Here is a 23,069-nt window from a genome sequence, read left to right as displayed (position 1 = left end):
AGTAGTGTTAAAGATATGTTAGCATAATTAGTCTACTTTGTATGTAACATGTTTTCTAACGACGTGTACGGACTCTGTTAGTAGCGTATAGTGATATAAATTTTCGACACAAAAAGCCAAAATGACAACTGGACTTCCCACAGAAATGAAAATGTTGAAATTAAACTTACATGAATATAGGCATTCTGTGAGAACATTCTGGAATATCTTGACTAACTGAATAGTCGTCACTGAGTAAATAATATCCAACAGAATGCAGTTGGACTGAAAACCTCTACGAAGAAATTCAGAATATCTTGCTCCGGGTACAGAATGAAATTTGTGTCTCCCAACTACGGTACATCATCACAACGCCTGTTATGTTTCACAATTCTCTTGAGATTGTTGCAGACCTGTAGACCGAATTAACGTTGCCAAATGTGCAGTGAACAGGGAATTGTTTTACATTGACTCTCAGGGTTTCTGTCGTGGTGAACACGTTCCACTTTGCCTGTTTATGGCAGAACTTGGATCCAGAGACGCTCTCTGTTCTAAAGACGGATCAGCCTCATTTCTGTGGTTTTCTTCATGAGCCTACATCCTCAATATTCGACTACAACCACCAGAATGACCTTGGGCACGCCTCTGCCTTGCGTCTGGACAAGACTTCTCCGCCTTCCGAACCACTGCATGGATTTCTATGAGGAATCTACACTGAATGTTGTAGGTGAACTTCATTCTAGCCAGTATCGGTGTTGTATAACCTTTGCTCGCTTCGCCTTTAGCATTTGTTTTATATTTCACATCGGGCAGACTTGAATGGGCAGGTGAAGGAATGTAGAAACAAATAAAAAGAAAGGGGGAAATGTAAGGAAATACGCGGAGAGGAAAAATAGAAACACGAGCGAAGAAAATAGGAAAGAACGAGAGTAATCAGGGAACACATCTAAGCTCAGGTTTTTCCAAATTTACGCTTTTCTTTAGGTTTTAGAACAATATTTTCTACTGATTATATTCACCCGCCCCAAGCTCATTCAACTCATTTTCATTGAACTCTAATAATATTTGGCGAAGAGTACAAATTATTAAGTTCTTCGTTATGAATTATATTTTCTCCATTTCCTTGTTACTTACTTCCTGCTTTCTAGATCCATTTATTCGTCTCATGATATTCGCCCTCAGTCCGTGCTCTCTTAAAGGACGAGAGATCAAGTTTCACATCCATTGGCAGACATTGCCCCTGTGGTGAAGCGTAATATTTGAATAAGTGCCTTCAGCCTTTCAGCGATGCGTATTCTGTCCACTTGATTTCAGTCGAGAAACTTCGGTGCTACAAACTGCGTTGTGCAATTAATAGACTGTAGAGCATTAAAACTATCAGACCACGAACACGCGTCCTGTAGCGACAGAAATCGTAAATACGTGACCCGGCACATTTACAGTGGGAACAATTAATGGGAAGCATATTTCACCCCTGTAAACATCAGCCTCTTCTTTCAGCCACCCCATAAATAAGGGAGGGTGTCTTACCTTGATATATGTTCCGACTAGCAACGCAGGGACTCGGGTCGGTGTGTATCGGGTGGAGATGAATTTGATGCTCTAAGACTCGGAGTAATTGACTTACATCTCTAACCGTTGTCCAGTGTGTTGCAGTGTTTCTGCCCTGAAACTTGTTTCAAATTAATGGATCCAGTAACTGTAATAATAACGAAATACAACTAATTATTGATTGCATTAAAATTACTGTTATTATGGGCATTGCCCATCTTGGTTTTGTACAACGCAGCATTTCGCAAACTATTTGTTTCCGTCTTCAGGTCCAGTGATCGATATTAGCTCGTTCTAAGGGACCCAACTGAGTACAGAATCTTTAACTCCCTTTTTACCTGATAATGGAAACAGATACAGTTTTAAAAACATTGTTTCGGAAAAGCCAAGAAGACTATTATGTCCATAATAATATTAACACACATCATAACACACCGTTGTCAGAAACATTTATATATATCTTATTTTATGGTCGATGCTAAGCTTTTATTTAACGTCGCTGTTTTAACTGCTCAGTTTAGAGTCAGTGTCAACAAAAGGATAAGAACAATAATTCTTAAATTAGCGTAATTTGTTTTGACAAAACAGGTTGTTCAGTGTACAACACAGTGACCTTGAAATTACTCCAAACCTTTCTTTGGGTGTTACTAAGTGCGTTTTTGGCAACTAGGCGGTAAAATTAATTGAGAGGATAACATTAATATGAATCTTACAGAAGTAGATTGTAAAGATAGAAGGTGAATCGAACTGACTGAAGTTCGTATTCTTTTCCTAAATTAAATTTTAATACTGTCTATTTTTCCTCCACCATGGCTAGTCCAAGTGGTCTTTATAAAGTCATTTCTCCATGTGAATGCGGTATACATTTCTTGTTTCTTTTTCTTTCATCCGACTTAAAGTTAAAGTTATTTATTTACCTTGTAGATAAACTTTAATAATAATTTAGCTTCATTCACAACCGTCAAATGTTATCCACTAACATTTTCTTCTTGTCGATTAGGTTAGGAATTACACGAAAATTGGCTAATTCGGTCAAGAAATGTTAGAGGAGCATTATGGCTTTGCCTCTCGGTACGTTCAGTTCTATATATTAGTACTAATATGGTGGTGCCTGAACCATCTTGGAGTCAGTGAGCAGTGGCATAATCATCTGAAGTGTAACTTACGAGTGAACGAGCAGGTAAGTGAGTGGAGCAGCAGCATTAAAACCTCCTGGAGGCGTCGTAATAAATTTCCCGAAATGTGTGGCTTCCTCTTCTGACATGCTGTTTTTCCACATCGGTGCACAGTACAGTTCCCAGTTTTGTCGTCATGGGGCGCTCAGAGCAGCTGGATAATTAATACAAGTGCGCTGATGCGCCGTAAATCTTGGTGCTATCAAGTGTCTTCATCTCCCAGAAATTAACTTTACTTTTCTAGACGAATTTCGTTTTTCATTCTTGTACTTTCAGTGTTGTGAGACTTAATTATAAACGTCAAGACGCAGGCGTGACGTCTCGAATCGTAATTCTTCCCGAAAAGTGAATCCGCGCCTCCACAATTGTGTGGCCTCACAGGATCTGGCTTCTCTCTCTCTCTCTCTCTCTCTCTCTCTCTCTCTCTCTGATTTCGTCCGTTGAGCGATGACACAGGGTACGGTCCAGTGTGAACTTTTGTGAAGACGGAAATGAATCTTCGGGTTCGATAGAAGCCGCCAGTATTACAAATCTTTTATGGCCCTGTACCAGAGTTACATAGTTAAGATGTACGAGGCGCGTCCCAAAAGTAAGTTTCCCACTCGTCCCACAGCTAGCAAACCTTATATTGAGCGAAGCGACTGTGCGTACGTGATAGAGCAATGACGTAGCATGGCGCATGCACTAACGGCACTTCCCGCGTTCTCACAGTAGCATCGTTACAGCTGTTGAAGATGGAGGTTCTTATTCCAGCTCCCGCCGACTGTGAAGTGCGGTCAGTGATAACGCTAGGCCGCGCACGGCTCGACGGACAGCAAGTCTCCTGCAGGAGTTCAGCTGGGAGGTGTTTAATCATTCACCCTACAGCCCGGACCTCGCTCCCAGTGATTTCCATCTTTTCCTACACCTCAAGAAATTTCTGTCCGGTCAGCGTCAGCGTTTTGAGAATGACAGAGAGGCGGAGATGGTTGTCACACAGTGGTTCCAATCCCAGGCGGCAGACTTCTACGACACAGGTATTCAAAAGTTGGTCCCACGGTATGACAAATGTCTCAATTCCGGTGGCGAATATGTTGAAAAATAGCTGGACACTTGCTGTATCTGTTGCAATAAATATTTCCATGAAATTGTGTTTTGTTTCTGTAAACGGCCCCAGGGAAACTTACTTTTGGGACGCGCCTCGTATGTATTTCCGTTTGAACATTACAGGTACTAGCAAAATATCGCCATACAGTTGCTGCCATATTTCATATCATAATCTTAAAAATATATATTTCTTAGAAGCGAAACGTGCTAGCAAGTTGTGCATCCCCAGGCAGGCTACATCTCTTAAATCTAGCGAACGTTTTTTCATTCAATTGTAATGTTTTCGAAAATGCGCGCAAGCCAGATACTCCTTCATCTTGAATCGTATTTCATTATTTATACGTCTGCTTAAGCATTTGCAAGGCAATATTATTCTATTGAATATTCATGAAGATTTAGCGAGAATTTTGATAAATTTCTCTTCAAAAGGCAGTGTTATTTTCACAGATATTCTTTTATATTCGAACTTTTCGTCACGTGACAAGACTGCAGGTCCGCTGAAACCAGCGGAAAGAAATTAACATTTCGAGGTTTCCTCTCCAAATTTGAGACATTGAGCAATCTAGCGGATTGCATCCGTAAAATGAAGACTACGCAGCGATGTCTTAGTAACAATTTTAAAACTGGATGCACTGGAGTAAGAAAATATTATCGGAAGTGCTGAAGGATTTTTTAATGTTCCGGCTTTTATGGAAAGAAATTTAAATAATTTTGGTCTTCTGATATCTGTTAGTAATTGGAGACTTAACCGACCTTTGACATTTGCGAATGACCTGGAAAATCCACAACTTTGGTGTGCAGATTGTACGTTATTATTGTCCGAAGTTAATAAAATGTCCCAATATTAAATTTCTAAAACATTTCGATTTGTTTCATTCGCATTGACCGAAGAGCGGGGCAGTGATGCAGATGCGCCTAAAAGAGGAGATAAAGAACAGGAGGGAGTTAGAGGGATAGAAAGAGAGAGGATCCGAACCGGAAGCTTCTCAAATGCGAAGAACTCCACTTCCACGCTGCTGCTGCTGGAGCGGTCAGTGAGTTAGCTGCTTTCAATCTTCTCCTTGTACGGAGATGTGCGCTGCTCTGTGAGCGACAGCTTCTACCACACTTGGCCAGACGATCCTGCTTAAGGGAGGGATTCAGTCCCATGTGTCGCCCTCCTGTCTTCTGCTTTAAGCATAAACATTACGAGACATAAAAATAAAAACACGCGCAACCCAAAATCAAATTACGTTATGTAAGATTTGAGGTTTTCACAGCGGTGAGTATGACCAGACTACACAGCGCAACAACCCAGAAGACAGAAATCTTCAAATTACGTTATGTTAGTTCTGGTTTGGTTTGGTTAGTTTAGATTAGGCCACGTTTGTGTTCTGTGTTATGTTTTGATATTTGCGGTTGGATATCGGGCGGAACACAACAGAGGACCAATATGTGATGCATGTCATTTTGTACTTTTTTTATAAATGGACGTATCTCATAACCTGTTTCAGAACCATTTTCTCACGAGACCCAGTCATTACACGATCAATGTCCTCATGACTTCACCGATGGCGCAGACGGACAACAGCCTTGCGTTAACGAGTCTCTACCTCGCAAAACCCTCTTTTCGAACGTAATCGGCGTGTCTCCGAGCAAAGCATCCTAAGTATGAAACTTCGCCATACAGCCACAATATCGACCTTGTACCCATAGCAAGAAGATGGGGTTTTAAGCAACCAGAGAAGTCTCTGCCTTGCAGGCAATTTTGGCTCTCATACTCCAAATTCATCTGACAGATGGTGTCACTTACCTGAAGCAAGCACGTGAGAATCAGTTTAATTATAAAATGCTACCTTACAGACCGTTTAATTATGTATATGTGTCATGCATACAACGAAGTGAGGCTTGGCTATAAATAATTAAACTGAATGCATGTAAAACGCTTTTTGTACAGAATGTTGATTCATATTAACTACACTCATATAAAGAGGACAAACAGAATTCGTGCCGCTGTTTCGGCGAATACTGACACACGTTAATAATCATCGATATGTCTGCATGAAACAGTGTGACATAAAGTATCTGCGTGTCTTTTACGTACGCGAAATTAAAGGTAAATTAAATACTATGAATTTATGTTAATCGGGCTGTAAGACAAGGTGATTCTTTTACAAATATAACTAAAAAGGAACACAAATACAGGAAAGCAGTAATAGTATAAGATGGTGATACATCGTACTGATAAAATAATGTTGTAAAACGAAGGAGTGTAGGAAGATACCGGTGTTAAATTTGATGTGCATGGGAGAAATTCTGACGAGAATTGTTGCGCCATGTGTACATTTCCTAACTTGCTGTCTTTGTCTCTTCTTCCTTCCTTTCCTTCCTTCTCACTATTTTTGTCTACCTTTCGCTTTCTTTTCCTTCATTTTTGTTACTTGTCATATTCTTCCTCGTCTCTGTCTCATTGTCTTTCGGGCACTGACACCCTCAGTCTGTCTTTGTGCCCGATATTTACCTTTCTGAGTTGCGTGTCTTTCTTTCACTCCATATTCCTCGCTGCCTTTTGCTGTAGGCCGTGTTCCTCTTTCTCCACGACGCTGTGGTAAGCGTACAGGCCGCTTGTGTTATGAATGGTTAAGCTTCAAGTATGGCGTCAGGCACACCGTCGCTGTCACTGTTCCACGCCCTCGCTTTGCATTTTAGACGCTGTCATTAAGCCCGTAACGTGTCAGTGTGAACCAGGCTTTATGTCAGGTCTTGATACCCGGTGGGAGGGTTATTTACAAAAAATGGCGGTACAGCGTTTAAATAGAATGTTCGGAGCGTGTTAATAAAGGCTGTAACGTTTGTCAATGTTTCTGGTCAACGTGTCGTTTTGTAAAGGTGTAATCCTGAATTCAAAGTGCTGTTAGGCGTGAAAATTTATATCCTGAACATGTCTAGGAGCTGTCGGTTCTAGCCATTCTCTACCCTTGCTACGTGAGGTTTTATAAAGTCTGGGAGCTTTAACACGTGTTTGGATTTCTTATACGTATTTCGAAATACTAACGCCTCATGGGTAGATCATTATGAAAGATTCAGATACCTGTGATTGTAAGTCATGAAATTAAGAAGGAAGATGTTACGTGTACGTAGTGTTTTATTTAACATTATCATCGCCCTGATGACCTCAGAAATGTTGGTAAACATCTACCATACCACACAGCGCAACAACCCAGAAGACAGAAATCTTCATACTCATCGCCCTGATGACGGAGGCAGTATGACCTCTGAAACGTTGGTTAACATCGACCAGACTACACAGCGCAACAACCCAGAAGACGGAAATCTTCATACTCATCGCCCTGATGATGGAGGCAGTATGACCTCTGAAACGTTGGTTAACATCGACCAGACTACACAGCGCAACAACCCAGAAGACGGAAATCTTCATACTCATCGCCCTGATGATGGAGGCAGTATGACCTCTGAAACGTTGGTAAACATCTACCAGACTACACAGCGCAACAACCCAGAAGCCAGAAATCTTCATACTCATCGCCATGATGATGGAGGCAGTATGACCTCTGAAACGTTGGTAAACATCGACCAGACTCCACAGCGCAACAACCCAGAAGACAGAAATCTTCATACTCATCGCCCTGATGATGGAGGCAGTATGACCTCTGAAACGTTTGTAAACATCTACCAGACTACACAGCGCAACACCCCAGAAGACAGAAATCTTCATACTCATCGCCCTGATGACGGAGGCAGTATGACCTCCGAAACGTTGGTTAACATCGACCAGACTACACAGCGCAACAACCCAGAAGACAGAAATCTTCATACACACCGCTGTGAGAACCTCAAATCATACACAGTTAATAAGTTAATTAGACATTAATTTATCTAACCGTTATTAGCTGAACTTCAGTTAATTACTTCAGATGGCTACTTATTTAGTAAGTTATTTAACGTAGTTACTAAGTATATATTAAATTTTGTCCGTCTAATCACAATAATTCTTATTAAATATTAGAATATTACAATAATTAACATTTAAAATATTTAAAATATTAAATGATGTTCTTTATCAAAATATTCGATTTACATTAGACCATCATTACTAGTTACTAAGCTAAATAATTAGAAACTAAGTCAGTCGTATTTTGTTAATCAGTGCGTCAGTCAGTAAATTCACTTTGTGTTCTGCTGCCCCACACATTTGCTTGTTTAAATAATGTTTCTTCCTGATAGTCTTCGAGCACCCATGAAACAAGGTCCCCTGACACTCAGTCATGATGACTGTGGCGCGCTCTGTGTGGCCGTAAAGTCGCGTATTTGCTGTGAGGCATCCCCCGCCCGCAACATTGCCACGGCGCTGTTGGTAATGATTTGCTCCATTAACTGCCAGGAGACTTGTGGCTCCCGTAAGTAGGAACGCTGATTGACGCACTGTGTTGCTGCAGTCACCCAACACAGGGTTCTTGGCAAGAGGTTCGCATTTTCAACTAAATAAGCGATTTAAAACTGCCAAACTATGATCTGATCAGATCTAAAGTTGTATAAAATAAATTAAGGTGTAGAAAGATCGATTCAGGTTATGTTTTAGATTTATTCGCTGTAATCAATGAGAACACGCATATGATACAACTAATAACATTTCTTAGCAAATTATTATCCTACATTTTCATTTAAATTAACGAGGAAATTCATATTTTGACTAAAACCACTTTAGCTGTGAGGATTTGAAATTCATCATTACTTATGATATTACGAATCCCAAGACATTTGATGTGACCCTTTGGACCGGGGTTGGCCCGTCATAATGTCTGCATTTAACAGGAACACACGAACATTCTTGACACCTTTGCATAAAATGGCCACTTTATAGTCTTTGTGGAAGACGGAGTTGTCAGAGCTGTAGACAACACTGGCCAGAAACCAATACATTCTGTATATACAAATCCATGCCTCGAATAGTGTTCGAACCCACGAGCCTAGGGTTCTAGCGGTCATGATCGTGCGAGGTTTGTGATGGCTTAGTTGCTGTATTACGTTTGCATAGACCGTCTGTTCAAATGAACTCATTGACATTTCTCTCAAACTCGCTGAGAGGCAAATGCCGTTCGCGAGCTTGTTAGTAAATCAGGGAGATTAGTGAACTGGGGGATCGGAGAGGTAGTCGTTCTGCTCCTGCTTTGATGGCGTCAGTACTCCCTATTCCCGCCTTCCTGCCCTCCCGTCCAGGCGACGCTACCCACTGTCCCGTTGTAATGACAACGGATGGAGTCGATGGGTGTCGTGTTCTGGTTTTGTAATAACGCCGGGGCATTTGTTTCAGTTTGTTCTATGTAAGTTTCGAGTGCGCAGGTCACTGATGGATCTGACTTAACAATTGGATGGACCGAACTTGGGTGACGGATTCGTTCTACCAACATTGTGCAGAGGTCAGATGACGTCAAATAACAGCATGATTATGAACAATTTAATTTTGGAGAAAGAGATCATGGATTTGCTATTTTAAGGATTATCCTGTTATTCTGTTGGCTGTCAGTTGTGCCAACCACGTGGAAGATATTCTGAGTGGGAATGTTGCAAATAAGAAATCAAAACACGTAGATGGGAGGATAAGATTAAAATAGAAAGAACGGTTTGCGTTATGGAGGTTTGTAAATGTAATTATGAACCAGAAATGTATTTAGTTTTTCGATGTGATATGTAATTAGGAAGTGCAATGAAAGGAACGTGTCTCGCTTTGTGATTACCTGTGTTACCACTCCTTTGTATGAATAAGAGGCAACCGACAGCCACACTACGGCTGCTCCAGGTTCCTCAACTTCTGTCGTCTCACCCCGTTATTCCGTTCTTCATATTCCTTTTAGTCTCCTCTCTCTGTATTTCCTTCCCAATTTCATTATAAACCTGCTTCTTTCGTCAATTTTTTTCACTAGACTTCTCGCTCATTTTCCTAATTCTTCCACTTCTCTGTCCTTTCGACTTCCGACTCTTTCTTGCCCGTTCTGTCTCACCACTCTTCTTCATGTAGTGCCAAGGTTTAAAACGCTAACGTAACTTTTCCCACCCTCCGTACGTCTCCATGGCAAGGCGCTTAATTAAACACAGACTGCACCTCCCTTACTTGTACTCGTTCCTTTTTGTATCCTTCCTCTTTCATCCCTAAGTCATAAAACTTTTTTCTAATTCACTTTCCTCCGTTTTTCTTCCTCTCAAGTCCCTTTATTTGTCTTACCATGCCCCTCTCTCTCTCTCTCTCCGTGACCGAGAGGACGCCTAGTTCGATAGACAGACAGACGACCTTATCACGCCTCGCAGATAACAGCTGACGAGTCCTGACAGGTCATTTCACATGCACTGATTATCGTTCTCGGACAGGTCACGTCCACAACTTCGTATTGTTGCAATGAAACGCCGAGATGCTGTTGCCACAGTCGTCATTGTTGTCCCAGGTCTGTTTTCACAAGTTTAGGGTAGACTTTCCTGTGTGACCATGAATTTAGTGTAGGTGTAGTTTGTATAGTACACGCAGTCTGATAATTTCAAACATGGCGACGGTGTGAAAAGTCGTAGACCGCCAGCACCTTTCCTGTTAACTGCCACGTAGTTTCACCAGCCATATCGTGATTAGAAACTAAAGGAGTGTGTGTGCCATTACCAAAAACCGCTACAGCTGGATGGCAGAAAACAGGGATGGTCGAAACAGGTAGAAAGATGTTTAGAAATTGGAATACGCTTCCAGAAAAATGCTTAGGCTTCGTGTATTTTGAGGTAGCGTGCTCTGTGTTAAGTGGGAAAGCATTGCAGAGAAAGCTGGTAATCAAAAGAAAGTACGAAAGGGACAGACGAGAGGAAAAAAGATGGCGAGGAGAAAGATACGATAACAATTATTTCCTATTCAGTTTCAGCGGGTGTTTAGACTATTTACAATTTTGAGGCCAATTGTCATAATTTATACCAGCTGTACTCCACTGAGTAGGTGCCCCCTTCACTACACCTGAAGACGAGGATAGGTTTAGACCTCGAAAATGTATTTTTTTATAACATCAGACGATAAACAAGGTTCAAAACCCCAACCATGCGGACTATTACATAATCGCCAGAACCCATCAGAATGAAGTTAAGGTATTGCTGCTTTTTAGAAGCACCCCCTCCTCGTCCTAAATACGCTGCTTTAGTCAGATGTTCGGATGTAAGATGATGCTGGAAAAAACCCTGCGAGTAACACGAACGTCAGCGGGGGTGGGGGGTCGAGGCAATCGAATTTCAGCTTCCAGCAGTTATGACTCACCCGGGGCCACAAATACACTTCTGCGGCGCATTCCGCCGTCGTACTTCCTGCTGCGAACTGCTGGACACGTCACTTCCTTTGCCTTTAATACTGCAGCAGCTCCTCCGTGCTACTGATATAACTCGAAAACCGTCACCGCTTGGTTATTTTTGTACTCAGACACAGTGTCTGCCATGCTGATCACAGAGCGTGGGCGCAAAGGTGAGATGTGATGGCGCTTATAAATAATGAGAGGGAACGAAGCCTGATCTAGTGTTTTAGGCTGCTTGTATGTTTGTCTGGAGATAAAATTGCTCCTGTCATTTTCCTTGATTTGGTCACCGTAACAACAGATTTGTCCATCGAATTATGAAGCCAGTCATTATGCCGTTTTCTTAGTTCTCCTTTTCCAGCTATAAGATACAAATTGTCCCAGTTCATATTTCTTCCTTAAGGACAGTTTGTTGACTGTCTTATATCATCACAACTCCCCTCTTGTTATTGACGATGTTTGAATTTCTAAACAGTGCCAGAATGCTGAGTGAAACACAGCAGGCTGTTTGTATACAGAGCAGAATTTATTTATTCGTGGTAGTAACCGTTTTAACGTAAACGCACCACATCCTTCTTGAGAGAGAGCACCATACAGCTTGGTGGTTAACACTCGTTGGATTTCACTGACTAACCTCACTTTCTGTAGTTATTTTCATGCGTTCCAAAGCAAGTGTCGGGTAAATAAATTAAAATATCCCACGACCGCCCTCCATCAGCGTCCTTTGTAAAATCGCCGATGTTTCGGGGACCGTCTCTGTCACCATCAGGGCTGTGATATCACAGACCTGATGATTCGGACGGAGATGGTCACTAAAACGCTGGTTATTATCAACTGACACAGTTGGTAGACTGAGAAGACTTTCTTAATGTTGACTAGCTGTTTAAACAACGGAATCCCTTAATGTATGCTGTGATTTGTCTTTTACAACCATAGAATCTGTGATTACCTGTAACTTCGTACTTCTACTGTTTGAAATATTTTCAGTGGTACGGTACTTACGCCGTTATTGAAACATTGTGTTATGTGGTCTCTTTTCTTGCTGTGTCTGCAGTATAGGAACACGAGCGTGTCCCTGAACCCCTTTGGACCCGAAACAGGTTAGACGCCTTGAAAACTAAACCGATTGATTGTCTGCCACGATTCTGTTTGTTCAGCAGGACAAGACGTGGTACAGAAATGAAGTACAAAATTGATACGTCCTTCCCGAATCCTATAGCTATCATACGACCCTCAGAATAGGGATTAAGGTTTAAGGACTTTGTCCTGCCGGACGTACGTTAGACTGATAGCAGTATCACATCTATAGAATTCGGCTTATTATCCGGCTGCAATTTATATCGTTCTTTGGGCGAAAGGCTTCGTTTTCGCATCTCGAAGTGCGTCTTCTGCATTCATTCACCACGTGTCCAAATTGTTCAGTTTTACAGATAAGCTTGTATTTGAATGACATTTAAAATTCTGTGTGTTTTCAGATGCAAATCTATTTCTGCAAAGCAATAATAAATTCAGCCCTGTTGATGGAGGCAGGATGTTTCTGCGAAACTTTGTTATACAGCCAAAATGCTGCTAAATCATACTACGGAAATCACATTTCATAATGTTACAAATTTCTTATTTCCCCCCCTTTTTTTTTCTTAAACATAGGCTGAGTTAACTATACGATATCAAAGTCGGGGTAGCTTAGTCAGAATGTAACCAGGCTACCAGATGGACAGCCGTCACTTGTTATTAAAATTGATCTTAATTTTGTAGTGTGGTAATTGCGAATTGAACTTACCAGATCCAGGATAGGTACAAGTAACATTCTCTTTGGAATACGGTGATGATCCTTCGGGTTCCATAAACGATACGGATTTTCTTGAAAGGTTAATTTCGCAAAGACACTGTCCATTTAGTTAGGAAGTTGATTATTTATCCGCCTCTCTGTTTGGTCAGTTTGTTGGCTATTCAGTTAGGTAGCCAAGTAATTAGTGGTTGGTTTGTTTGTTAGGCAGTTAGGTATTTGCCTACTCAGGTAGATAACTAGCTGGTTATCTGTTTAGTTATTGGTAGTCATGTGTTGACTTAGTTACATGCGTGATTACACTGGAACATTCACCACGGAAACGGAGGACGATGAAAAGTGTTTGTGTGTGGCCTGAGGTGCCGTGTGAGGAGGAGTTGGTCAACGCGTCTGTCACTAGGTTAGCTGGCAGCCCCGCGTTGGGTTGCACATTTCTTGGCACAGGGGTCAAATATTGTCTAAAGATAAAAATGTGTGGACATGGCGAGGCCGCTGCATGCCTCTAGACATTCCCGCGCCAAGAATGTGCCGTGCAGGCCGTGGTGGATATTTTTCCGTGTGATATTCTGCTGCGCTGCCTTAAACGTATACCAACTTTGCTCCGAGGACAAGTTATTTCGGATGTAGTTCTTAAAATCTTGAATCATTTTTGGAGTATTTTCCAGGTGTGATTCAGAGTTTCGTCCTCCACGTGTGTCTGTACAGGGTTTAAACGATATCATATTGTGTTCTGGACGTCTTGTGCATTCTTTCATGTGAAATGAAAGGAAGCTGGATATTCGTCCGTGGTCTTTGTGTAAGTTCAAGTGATTGTTGTACCGTTTATTTTGAATAATTCAAATTACTTTGTATATTCTACGGGTTATCTGAATGCACTGTTTTTATAGTAATACTTTGCGTGGGCCCTTTTCACTCTTTACAGAGTTTTTTTTACTGATTTACGGTTTTAGATTTTGGCGCGTAAGAACTTAATTTTATAACACATTGTTTAGGCTTGTCGCACAAAAAATAGTGAATAGTTTAAAATGAGCTCCAGATACACCAGTTAGGCCTGTAGATTTTTTCGATGTAATGCACATTTAACTCCTTGCTTTGATCTGTTTGTAACGCCTACATTTCTGTAATGTCAGCAACTTTGAGCGCTGTAAAACGTCAACACTTGAAGACCGAAATAGTTTACCTCATGGAAGAGAGATTGGGGCTATGATAATTATACACACTGTAATGTATGTAGGTATTTATTTTGTTGAATGTTTGGGTTAATTTTATAAGTAACTTCAAAATCGTAGTTCTGTGCCAATGTGTTACTAAGTAGAATAAAATTAGTCTGCCTCTGTGCAGTGTAATGCTAGTGATCCTTTGTTATGGAGAATAATAAGGTGTGCAGAATCACAAAGGACACACAGTTTTATATGAGTAGGCGTACTTCGAGCTGGAGATTTATAAAGGAGATTTTATAAACTGTAAAATTTGAAGGAAAGTTTACTCATAACAAAAACTTCAGTAGGTCAATCCTCACATTTGCAACTTTCTTTCGAATAAATATAGGTTTATGCCAATAGACATTTAATTTCTTTTAGTAGTTTAACTCTGTGATGTCAATCGTTACGAAAATCGAGGTAGTACTTAAATTTTTTGTAAGGACCGCTAATATAAAATTTAATTAAAATCCATCCACTTATTCTCCAGTTGAAACATGCGTACAGACAGGCACGATCTCCTCTGCATGCAAAGAATGCACAATAACATTTAAATATTTGGTTCCTACCTCCCAGAAAACACACCGCATCTCCGTTACAGGTATCAGTTGGTTAACGTTTAGGAAAATAATCGCTGTTTTTTATAAACTGAACGGCAGAGGTATGATTTTAAAATGTAAGTTTAATTGTGATAGACGGCTGAACTTTGAATTTTTAACTTTAAAGCAGATGGCTTATGTTACCACAGCCCTGTGACGAGTTAAACAAATCGCTATACTTGTAAATAATTACACAGGTTATATAAACGTATGGCCGTGTTGACCACACAAGCAGTTGCGCTGGCAATGATTTACGTCTCTCACAGAAATAAATTCTCGCGGTCACAGAGCATGGAGACCGTTCTTTAACTAAATTGATATGAGTTGATTTGCCCCCCAGCTAACTGACGTGGTGCAATACTTTGACAAACGGCACTCGTTTTGTTTAAAGCAAATTGATCTGATTAAATCTGTGTCATCAGCTGCATCATGGGCGGTTTGCTTTTATGGCTACAACAGCGTCAACTACACCGTTATAATGATTAAACAAAGAAAGAATCCGTACTCCCAAGCGGATACGTCGTTGCATGTTCCATTTGTGTTGGCTTTGTATAAAAGCAGTTTGCAAAAGAATAAAATACAATTCCGTCGTGTTGTGAATAACGACGATCAGGGTCGGTGACTTGGTGTTCGTCTGCTGTGCCGTCGTCTGTTTCTGTGGATAAATGGCGAGGCAATGCGTGTCTTTATCACGGATCTCTGGCACGACCGGTGTGCTGTTATTCAATGTCGTTGTTGTTGTTATAAACTAATGTAAAGAGCCCGTTGAAATTTAACGCGGAAAGATTTCATTCGAAATCCACCCCGATGACAATTGTCGGAGTTTCATTTTGGCGCAGTATTAATAACCATTGCACTAAGTAAACAACACCTTAGTGCGAAGATTTCTGTCTTCTAGGTTGTTGCGCTGTGTAGTCTGGTCGATGTTAACCAAAGTTTCAGAGGTCATACTGTATCCGTCATCGCCCTGATGACGGAGGCAGTATGACCTCTGAAACGTTGGTTAACATCGACCATACTACACAGCGCAACAACCCAGAAGACAGAAATCTTCATACTCATTGCCCTGATGACGGAGGCAGTATGACCTCTGAAACGTTGGTAAACATCTACCAGACTACACAGCGCAACAAAGCAGAAGACAGAAATCTTCATACTCATCGCCCTGATGACGGAGGCAGTATGACCTCTGAAACGTCGGGTAAACTTCTACCAGAGTACACAGCGCAACAACCCAAAAGACGGAAATCTTCATACTCATTGCCCTGATGACGGAGGCAGTATGACCTCTGAAACGTTGGTTAACATCGACCAGACTACACAGCGCAAGAACCCAGAAGACAGAAATCTTCATACTCACTGCTGTGAAAACCTCTAATCTTACAACACCTTAGTGCATTTTTGTGGAACTTCCTAATCTGATGAAAAAGGAAAGAGAAATCAGTTACGCGAAAAACTCGTCACGTGAATATTTTGCCTCCAGAGATCAGAAAGTGAGAAAACTAAGGTGATAAATACCCTAAATGCACGGAGGCAGCCGAAACACTTCGCACAACGTCGAATTTGACTTAACCTTAAAAGACTTATGGGTCAGAATGACGCAAAAAGTGCGATCGAAGCTCCGTGGGTTGTGGTTTATTGAAATCGCCCTCGGATGATTTACGTCGAGCCTCCCGTAAACATACAGAAAACTGTGATTACAGCTTCTGGAACGTTTGTGTATTTTGTGTTGTAGTGTACCATGGCCCCGTTCTTCTATGGGAGTAACAGAAGTTGCAGGCATTTGGGGACGAAGTATTGATGGAAATATTTGCAGTTCGTTTGCAATACAGAAATTTTCGTGAGGAACTTAGATGATTTTCTTGGTCTCGTAATGCTTGAGCATTAAAGTCGAGGAATTTATACTTAGTTCGGAAGGGGAAAATAATAATTTTTACGGTGAAAACTCCAGTGAAGACCTACAAAGATTTGCAATGATGACATTATAAAGAGAGCTCATTGTATGAAGTTGCCATAAAGTGGACAGAATTGAAATGGTGACGATAGTGGAAGATGTAGACCGTTTCGGATTGAAAGATTACTTTTTTTGCACCTGTAAAATTGCATGGATTTATTTTTGGTCCAGATACACAGACATATACTGAAGAAAAAATGTAAGGGTCTTTCCAAATTGAAAATTATATGGATGCATATGAAACGTGAGAGACATGAATTTCTTCAAAAGTAACTTGTTCATCCACAAATGTTGTGCTTCTTGCTGTGTCAAGTTTCCGTGTTCCGATTCCAGAGGTCATTAGTGTAATGACATATTTGAACATTCCCTTCCCACTGTTGTAGTAGCATCTCCCCCCTCCCCCGGGCTCCTCATGTCCTAATGGTGTCCACACAATGACTGGCATATTACGGCCGGAGACAAATTTAATGGTGGACATTTCTTTCATTGGAAAGTTCTTTTGCGCGTTTCTCATTAGTGTAATGAATTACGCGGGGCACATTTCGGGGTATAATTCAAAAGCATCTCGTGATAATTTCAGAGTCCGGGGATTAATGGATTTGAATTTTGTTATGGTTCAGGATCCAAATCTCTGGTAACAGAATCCGAAGGTTCAACGCGACTTGTACAGAAGGCTACCTGAGCATCCTCCCATCCCAAATTCTGTCTTACCTTACCAAGAGACGTACATAATTTTGTACGCATTTCTTGTCTGCTCTTTCGAGGTGGACATGAGGCAAAACATGATGTTCTTAATAATTCAAGGTAGCCAGTGTAAGTTAAATAACGAAGTTCCACATCATGCGATGGCGCCTGTACTAAGCTGCTCAATTACATCATCCGTTCTGGGCCAAATATAGTACTTTCACAAATTAAGTGAACAGCCAGCCCACAATCGCGTAAAAACACTTAACAATTAATTAAATGTACGCGTATCGTAATAGTTCTGCCGCTTACGCTCTGTTAGTGCCTCTGGATTTTCAAATCATCTCCCTTATAAGAAATTTACCAAATTGTGGGAAACTGTTTGTTCCTCTTTACGTCTCCTATTTGCGTCAGTTACCTTTGTGTGGACGGGGCGATGACGTTATTGTGGGATTCCCCACATGATTAAGTGCATGGTGTCGGGCTGGGGATTTCCTCCAGGTTACATCCGTGACTAAATAGACCGGTATATTTTCATTAAAGTTTTTGTTATTCTCTGATTTTCGCCAAAATTGAAATATGTGATTTTCCGTTGTTGTGTGTAATTAAAATCTGTACAGCAGTTCTCAAACTGTTGCTTGTATCAGACGGGTAGACATGGTAAAGGTAAGATTGCTGACTTCTGGGTTGTTGCGCCGTGTAGTCTGGTGGATGTTTACCGACGTTTCAGAGGTCCTTGCTGCCTCCATCATCACGTCGATCGCCCTGATGATACGGGCAGTAAGGATCACTGAAATCTTTGTAAACTTCTACCAGACTACACGGCGCAATAACCCAGAAGACAGCAATCTTCAGACTCACCGCCGTGAAGACCTCGAATCCTACATGGTAACGGTAATTGGCCCCTTTTTCAATGCAATTCGATCACGCTTTCTAGAAGAAATTGACGTCATGTGGTTAACACTTGTTTTTCATACTCGGAGGTCCAGCATTGGAATCTCGGCCGAGAAACCAGTTGATCAGAGGTTTTTCATGTTGTTGTTTTTTTCTGTCCGTCTGTGCAGATGTAGAGACGTACATCAAGTAAGCTATGAGTGTTTCTTGCAACGCTGTTAAAAATTATTTCTCTAGTTTTGTCACTGAGGTTTGCTAAGCTTCAGTGAAAATGAGCGTGAATCGCTGAAACACGAGTTTCTTATTGTAATTCTTTCGGTTTTTGAAATTCCGTTGGCATCTGGCTTTCAAGACAAGGCGGGAGATGTTTCCTTTCATTGGCACTTGACATACGTCCTATGGGGCTATTCATAGCAGAAGAGTAATATTTCTGATCCACATATTTCGTTCGTAATACTACGAAGGTTGTCAGAAAATAAAACAAATGAATTCTTCAGTCAGTAAAGTGACCGACTGTGGACTGGGCAACTGCAGTTCGATTCTACGATTATTATTATTAAGTGTTCTGTCTTACGACAGGTCCATTGCTCTGCCCAAAAAGATCTCTCCAGTTGTCCCTATTCTCGGCTTCTCGCTTTAATTACTGGAACGTCATCTTCTTTCCTTGTTTAAGGTCGTCGGTTAGCTGTATCAATCTTCTTCCTAGTCCTCTCTTTCCTTCAACCTGGCCTTCGATGATATCACTCAGTAACCCATTCCTTCTCATAATATGTCCCAGCCAGTTAGCTTTCCTTCGTGTAATCGCCTGCAGAATGTTTCTTTGCTCGTTGACTCTCCTCAATACTTCTTCGTTGGTCACTCGATCCGTCCACCTGATCTTCTCTATTCTTCTCCAACACCACATTTCAAAACTCTCCAGGTATTTCTGTTCCTTCTTCCTGAGTGTCCAAGGCTCTGCTCCATACAGCGCGACACTCCATACGTAACACTTCACTAGTTTCTTCTTCATCTCCAAGCCCAACTTGCTAGTGGGGATTCTACGATATGGAATTTTAATTTATCTTGAGCACAACGTCAAAACTGTGTCTGGCATCCTCTGAGCCTCCAACCCAGTGAACTGAATACCTGTGAGTCTTTGCGCGGTGATAGGGATATCGGAATGTGAAGCTAATTAAGCACAGGGACATGTAGTCCAACTTCTTTATGTATGCCTATGTAATTGTTTTTGTTAACAAGCGCAGTTTAGTTGGTTACAGTAGGTCTTCATTTTTATATCAGACTTTCCGACTTCAGTCCATGATATGTGCCCATTTCGAACGTATTTTAATGTCCCGTGCAGATGTGTATTGTGCCGAGTCATATGTAGCGACTCTGGAGCTCTGTCTGGGCTTCAGTTGTGAGATGGTGTTGCCCCCATAGCAGTTGCTTATACGTAGGCGAAGTAAGCCATCAGGCAGATCCAGAAGATGTCAAGGGTGAGGGGGGCGGTGGGCGGTGGGGAGTTCCTTAAAGTAGTAGCCCTCCATCCCACTCAGCTTCACTGCGTTTACAAGACTCCACGTTTCTTACTGAAAACTAATCTCGCTCGAATGGTTTATCGAACGCACAAGTGGGAAGATTAGGACATCATTTCTCGACAGTCCAAAACATCTTCATCTCTTGTTACATTAATGAGTTGCATTCTGTTGCTAACTTCTACCAAAAGAAAGAATTCATACTTGAAGAAAGACGGTAATAATCGATTTAAATTTAGTCTTCTCAAGTCATCATCGCCCTGATGATGGAGGCAGCAAGGACCTCTGAAACGCCGGTGAATTTCTACCAGACTACGTTTCGCAACAACCCAGAAGACAGCCATCTTCGGACTATAGCTGAACCACACTCGCAGAATTTCACCGTCTGACCTTGAGCTATTGTATGACAAGACCTCAGCAGTCTTCCTAGTTACACAGCAAAATATTTCAGTATTACCCTTACCTTCTGAATTTCCTCCATAGGTAGGTAATTCGAAAGAAGTTTCGAATCTCCCATAATGTTCTTCTTTGGACAGTTTATTTATGTTTCTCCTCAGTTGGCCTACTTTATTTCGAACTTTGCTTGGAGTGAGAGACTGCGTTTATCACAAAGCGTCACTCGCTTGAAGAGTGGCACCCTACTTCGTGAACATTCTATGGTTGCAGGTATCTCAAGCTGTAGTGAATAGATGCGCTTTGCTTTATGGGACTTCAGCATAAACAACTTTTTTTTCCTGATGCAAACAGAGAGCATTCAGTTCGTCTTATGATGGCGTCGGTACATCACGGGTGAAGAGTTTGTTTTGTATCCGCAGGCACTGGTTCCAAAAAAAGCTCCATACTTTTTGTGGGAAATTGTGCAAAAGAAATAGGATATTTCAACTTTGCTTTAATTTAATTGTACGTATGTATCAGTTGAATATTCTGTATGAAAAACCAATAACATGCAGAAGTAAGGTTTATGAAAACGTTAAAGGAATAACGAGTCTGTACGTATACAGTTTAGAAACTTTCCAACAGAGACCATGATAAGTAAGACATCAGTTTTGCCACTCGGTTTACGTACTGTTATAAACACGGACTGAAACTTTCCTGTGGAAGAATATAAGTTATAAGTAAAGATTTCTGTCTTCTGGTACTTTGCATTGTGTTGTCTCGCAGAAATTGATTGAAGTTTCTGAGGTATTTCCTGCCTGCTTCTTGTTCCTGTTGATGGAGGTGGACATCTCAGAAACATTGAATTACAGCGCCCTTCGCACTAGGTTTATCCCCCGAGAAGGCATATTCAGTCGCAGTGAAAACTTCAAATCTTACATATCACCTTCATCTTCATTCAGGGTTGACCGTTGTGATTATATTCCCGATACCATTTGCCAGATGTTCTCTGTAACGAAGATGTGGCGAGTTTTCTTGGATGCAGAACTTACTTTAATGCTCAATCATTAGGTAGTTTCTTTTTATTAGTGTTCTGTCTGTCGACAGGTCCATATTAACAGGATCCTTCCATCCTTTTCTCGGACTGGGACCTGTTCATATACGTTCTTGGCAGATGATCCAGAAGTGGTTTGCCATTGCCTTCTTCTGTGTGAGTGTGAATGGAGTAATTGTTGGGATGCCACGGAGAAACCGGGGAAGCCCCCGGAGGAAAACTCCGTGTTGCCTAAACGACGGCCTTGCCCAACACAAGTTATAAATTCGGGCACCGCCGGGAATCGAACCCGAGACCCCAGGATTACAAGGCCAGCGTTCTAACCGCTAGACCACCTCATCTTATTATTATTTAGTGTTCTGTCTGACGACAGGTCCATATGAACGGGATCCTTCCATCCTTTTCTCGGACTGGGACCTGTTCATATACGTTCTTGGCAGATGATCCAGAAGTGGTTTGCCATTGCCTTCTTCTGTGTGTGAATGGAGTAATTGTTGGGATGCCACGGAAAAACCGGGGAAGCCCCCGGAGGAAAACTTTGTGATGCCTAGACCACGGCCTTGCCCAACACAAGTTATAAATTCGGGCACCGCCGGGAATCGAACCCGAGACCCCAGGATTACAAGGCCAGCGTTCTAACCGCTAGACCACCGTGGCTATTTCATTAGGTAGTAGCACACACTATTGTTAAGGTTTTGTATATACTGAAAGAGTTTTTGATACTATGGTACCAGAAAACGTCCGTCCTATCCGGACACCTTCCATACATCTAGGACACAACTTAAGTGATCCACAGTCACTAAACCGCGATGATACAACAACGAACAGTAACGTGCTAAAGTCAGATTTACAGATAATTAGGACTCAAAGAAGTAGGTCTGATGTTTTTTTTATTTAGGAGAATATTAAGTACGCATGCGCAGAACTTAGTTCCACTTTCCCCCCATCACTGTCTTCCAACAGACTCGCGTCTGTTCCTTCCTCTCGTCGACAGTACCACGTGTACAGCGAAGACGAAAGTCTTTCTAAAGGATTTTGTGTTTAGCATTGGGCATTTCCGCGAAAAACTCTTGACGTCCGGCACAGAAATATAGCGCGACATTCGATTTTTGTATCATTGTATAATAAAAAATTCGCTAATTACTTTGTGGTGCTTTGTGACATTGTTTGATTTTAGGGTTTGAACTTCGGGCGTCATAAAATTCAGTTTCTTGCATCTGGTGATAAAATACAACTTCTTGTGTCATTTAGGCCTGAGGTACTGATATTTAATTCAGCGCCAATTGACCTGTTGTGTCTTGGTGTTTTCTGTGCAAGTTACAACTGAAAAATAGTTGCCGTTACCCGTCGGTACCAAACGCCGTCACGTACAATGTATTTCCGTATTCCGCACGGAGGAAGAGAATCAAATGTTTGCTGTGACAAAGTGCCTTAGGAGAAAGTGCGTCGAGATGGTTTCGCTACACTGCAGTCACATGTTTTATTTTTCAGTGATACCAACAGTCCTGCTTCTCGTTTGCAGCGATGCTGAGGACGTCTTCAGGGAAGACCCATTCGGTAAGGGAATTACTTATTATTTCAGGAACAGGGGCAGTGGCGTTGGAGACTCAACCGAGAAAAGTAATCGAAACTTCAATTAGTATAGTTGGTTTCCGCACTGAGATTCGCATGACTTTTGATCCCAGAAAAATTGTGGCATGCCCGGAATTCTTACACGATTTCTCCAGAACATAGGCAGATGCGTTTTGAGTTGGTTCTAAATGTTATTCTGCTAGGATCATTGGCACAGCAACAGCACACGTGGAACACACGTGTGTGTTGGAGTAATGTATACATTGTACTGCACATGGCTGTAGGGCGGTAGACCGCCGCTGGTTTCTCGTATAGACGGAAACGTGCGTTTCGCCTTAGA

The 23,069-nt window shown here is 41.5% G+C and overlaps 1 protein-coding gene across 9 annotated transcripts in view; it reads left to right on the top strand.

Annotated features, from left to right (window-relative positions):
* Positions 1–23,069, top strand: part of LOC110836293 (uncharacterized) — a 377,965-nt gene that overhangs the window by 271,884 nt on the left and 83,012 nt on the right. The window contains exon 1 of one of the 9 annotated variants that reach the window (XM_087352750.1): positions 22,120–22,714. The exons of 7 other annotated variants lie outside the window; for them this stretch is intronic. In XM_087352750.1, coding sequence (XP_087208876.1) covers positions 22,567–22,714 — 148 coding nt within the window. In that variant the 5' untranslated portion in view covers positions 22,120–22,566. Of the gene's footprint in view, positions 1–22,119; positions 22,715–23,069 lie in introns of those variants that run through there. One more of the 9 variants, XM_087352746.1, reaches the window with a different exon arrangement.

Source organism: Zootermopsis nevadensis, unplaced genomic scaffold, assembly GCF_977971745.1.
Source record: "Zootermopsis nevadensis isolate Lab colony 2312 unplaced genomic scaffold, Znev_1.0 Znev_ptg000002l, whole genome shotgun sequence".
NCBI classification, from domain to species: Eukaryota; Metazoa; Arthropoda; class Insecta; order Blattodea; family Termopsidae; genus Zootermopsis; species Zootermopsis nevadensis.
The sequence above is the reverse complement of the archived record's forward strand: the minus strand, read 5'-3'. Positions and strand labels throughout refer to the sequence as shown.